This window comes from Merops nubicus, unplaced genomic scaffold, assembly GCF_000691845.1.
Source record: "Merops nubicus isolate BGI_N331 unplaced genomic scaffold, ASM69184v1 scaffold19281, whole genome shotgun sequence".
NCBI lineage: Eukaryota > Metazoa > Chordata > Aves > Coraciiformes > Meropidae > Merops > Merops nubicus.
Window position 1 is genome coordinate 17,184 of NW_008587931.1, and position 2,645 is coordinate 19,828.

The following is a 2,645-nucleotide window of genomic DNA, read 5'->3' on the forward strand; positions in this document are numbered from 1 at the left end:
CATCCCCTCACCCCCAGCCTGAGCTGGCACCAGGGTTTGTCCCAACCAACCTGCCCCACCCCAGGTGCAGGACCTTGCACTTGGCCTTGTTGAACTGCAAGGTTCTGGTCTGTCCTAGTCCCTCTGGATGACATCACTTCCCTCCACCACAGTGACCTCACCACTCAGCTTGGTGACACCCACAAACTTGTTGAGGATTCCTTCAACCCCACTGTCCATGTCACCCACCATGATTTGTTCCCCATGAGAGTGGGGAGACCCTGGAATGGGTTGCCCAGGGAGGGGGTTGAGGCCCCATCCCTGGGGGTCTTTAAGGCCAGGCTGGAGGAGGCTCTGGGCAGCCTGATCTAGTGGGAGGTGTCCCTGCTCATGGCAGAGGGGTTGGAACTGGGTGATCCTTGTGGTCCCTTCCAACCCTGACAGATTCTGATCTGTTTTAGCAGAGGATTTTAGAGCCCTAATGGCTCAATGGTTGGACTTGATGATCTTAAAGGTCTCTTCCAACCTAAAGGATTCTATGATTCTATGATTTCAAACAGTGCTGGGCAAAGCTGTTAAACAGCACTGCCAAGATCTCCTTGCCATGAAGCTGCTTCTTGCCATAAATCCCTGCAAGCTCCGTGGTGATTTTCACATACCCCTACAGGAGCCACCGTGCAAGCTGCACACACAGGCTGGCTCAAAGAGTTCTAACGTTGCCATGGCAGCCTCCAGACTACTTTGTTAAGCCATTAGCACTTTGGAAGATAGCCCGGCAGTATCAGTATCGTGCCATGCTAATGCCACTGGACCCACTCCAAGTCCTGCCACAGGCACAGGAGAGGACATGAAAGGGAATGGGAGAAAAATGTGGATATTTTATACTAAAAAACCTGTCAAGGAAAAAAAAAAGAATGTAAAGTAATCCAAAGATTTGGGAGATGAAGAGGGGAAGAGAGAAAGTTACCAAAGCCTCAGAGACACAGGAGAGGACACCAGGATGTGTTTCCCTTATCACAACAGTCCAATGTAAAATGTTTTGCTTAGATTTCAGTGTTTTGTTGCCGTGGCTTTGCAGCCAAAATGTTGCACTACTGAGCTGCAATATAGACACTGAATGTAAAATGGACTAATTATCCTCATTTAATGGAAAACAAAACATAAGCCAATTTAATCATTTGTTTTTACTGAATTTTTTCTTTGTCAGTACCTCAGTGCTTCTATGACAGGTAATTACTGCATGCCATGAACATTAGATTTCACTAGGTTTTTGGCATTTTAAGACCATACTGTTAATTTAAAATGACTTCAACTTCAGCTTGTTACAAAATCATAATTTCAACATTTCATTCACAATACTTCTGAATTTATAACATTTTTATTTATCACATAATTTGGGATGCACTTTTAGTTATGACTTCTTGACACTCCTTACAGTTATGTGCCAGTATCTGGACTGCTGGGACTGAAGGAAGTTGCTTTTTAACTGGCCTACCTCTACAGAAGAAACCCAGAGTTTTTGGAAGCCATTCCAAGGTTGAATTCAGCTCAGTGAAGTGATATATATATAAAATTACCCTCAAAACATACATGCAACAGGTTTTAGCATGTGAAGATCAGTGAAGTTCAGCTCTGTCTGGATCAAGCCAGCCGAGGGGCAGAGGTTTAGCCCTGACAAGAGCTGAACTGGACCCACTGGGTGGGGGCAGCACTTGCCACAGGACCTTGCCCAGGAGTCTCATCAGCTTCACGAGAGCTGCATGTGTGAGGTTGGACCTCTGCTGACTGACAGACTCAAACTTTTTTCAATAAAAATTCTAAAAATATTCAGCAAATTTCTGTTTACAGACTTGCTTTTTTTAATTGCCAGTACAGTAATTCCCAAATTCAAGGAATCCTTAAAACAGAAATCAAAAATCTACTGAGTTATCACTCAACATTTTCACAAAGAAATATCAAAGTATTACATCCCATGATTTATTGAAATGTCTTAAATACACCTGGAATCAACTCCTGTAGGGTTTGAAAGTCTTCTTTAAAAAAATTATCTGTTACCTGACAACTCTCAGAGGTGCTTCTTGCCTCCCAGTTCCTCACAGGAATGTTTTGCTTCCACCACATTACACATTTACTTGTTCCTAATAGAAATGGTTTTGACTCAAATTTAACCAAATGAAAAAGCAAAAAGATGCTGGTGTACCTTGGGTGTGCTTCCTTTAATGAACTTTTTGATTGAAGACAACAAGCCTGTTTCATTTTTCTGTGGTTTTCCCCCACCCACAGGTAAGCTCTCCTCCACCTCCGAGTGTTTCCTCTTCGCCCTCAGAGCACGTTGTGTGTGGATTTGATTCGACTGCTGAGAAGCTTTCCGCGTTCTCAGCCTCATCTTCATGTGTGCCACATGTAAAGCTATAAAGGGAAAAAGGAGAATACTTAGTCATTGAAGAAATGCATTGAGCTTCAGATCAGGAATTCCAAAACTCCTGTAACACCGCGAGCGCTCTGCCGCACCGAGCTCCTCATCCATCTGTAGGCTTCATTTACATCCAGGAGAAGAGGTGTTGAAGTTCAAGTGTAAGACTGGCAGAACAAATGAACAGAATCTGGCCTAGCCATTAGATCCATGAGGTTTTTGCATCGCCCTCTGATCCAAGTAGTAGGAACAA

The 2,645-nt window shown here is 43.8% G+C and overlaps 1 protein-coding gene across 1 annotated transcript in view; it reads right to left on the bottom strand.

The window, feature by feature from the left end:
* CTDSPL2 (CTD (carboxy-terminal domain, RNA polymerase II, polypeptide A) small phosphatase like 2) overlaps positions 1–2,384 on the bottom strand; it is a 19,511-nt gene extending 17,127 nt beyond the window's left edge. Inside the window, exon 1 of the mRNA XM_008949115.1 lies at positions 2,180–2,384. Within this exon, the coding sequence (XP_008947363.1) occupies positions 2,180–2,371 (192 nt within the window). The 5' untranslated portion in view covers positions 2,372–2,384. The remainder of the gene's footprint in view (positions 1–2,179) is intronic.
* Between the last annotated feature and the right edge of the window lie 261 nt (positions 2,385–2,645).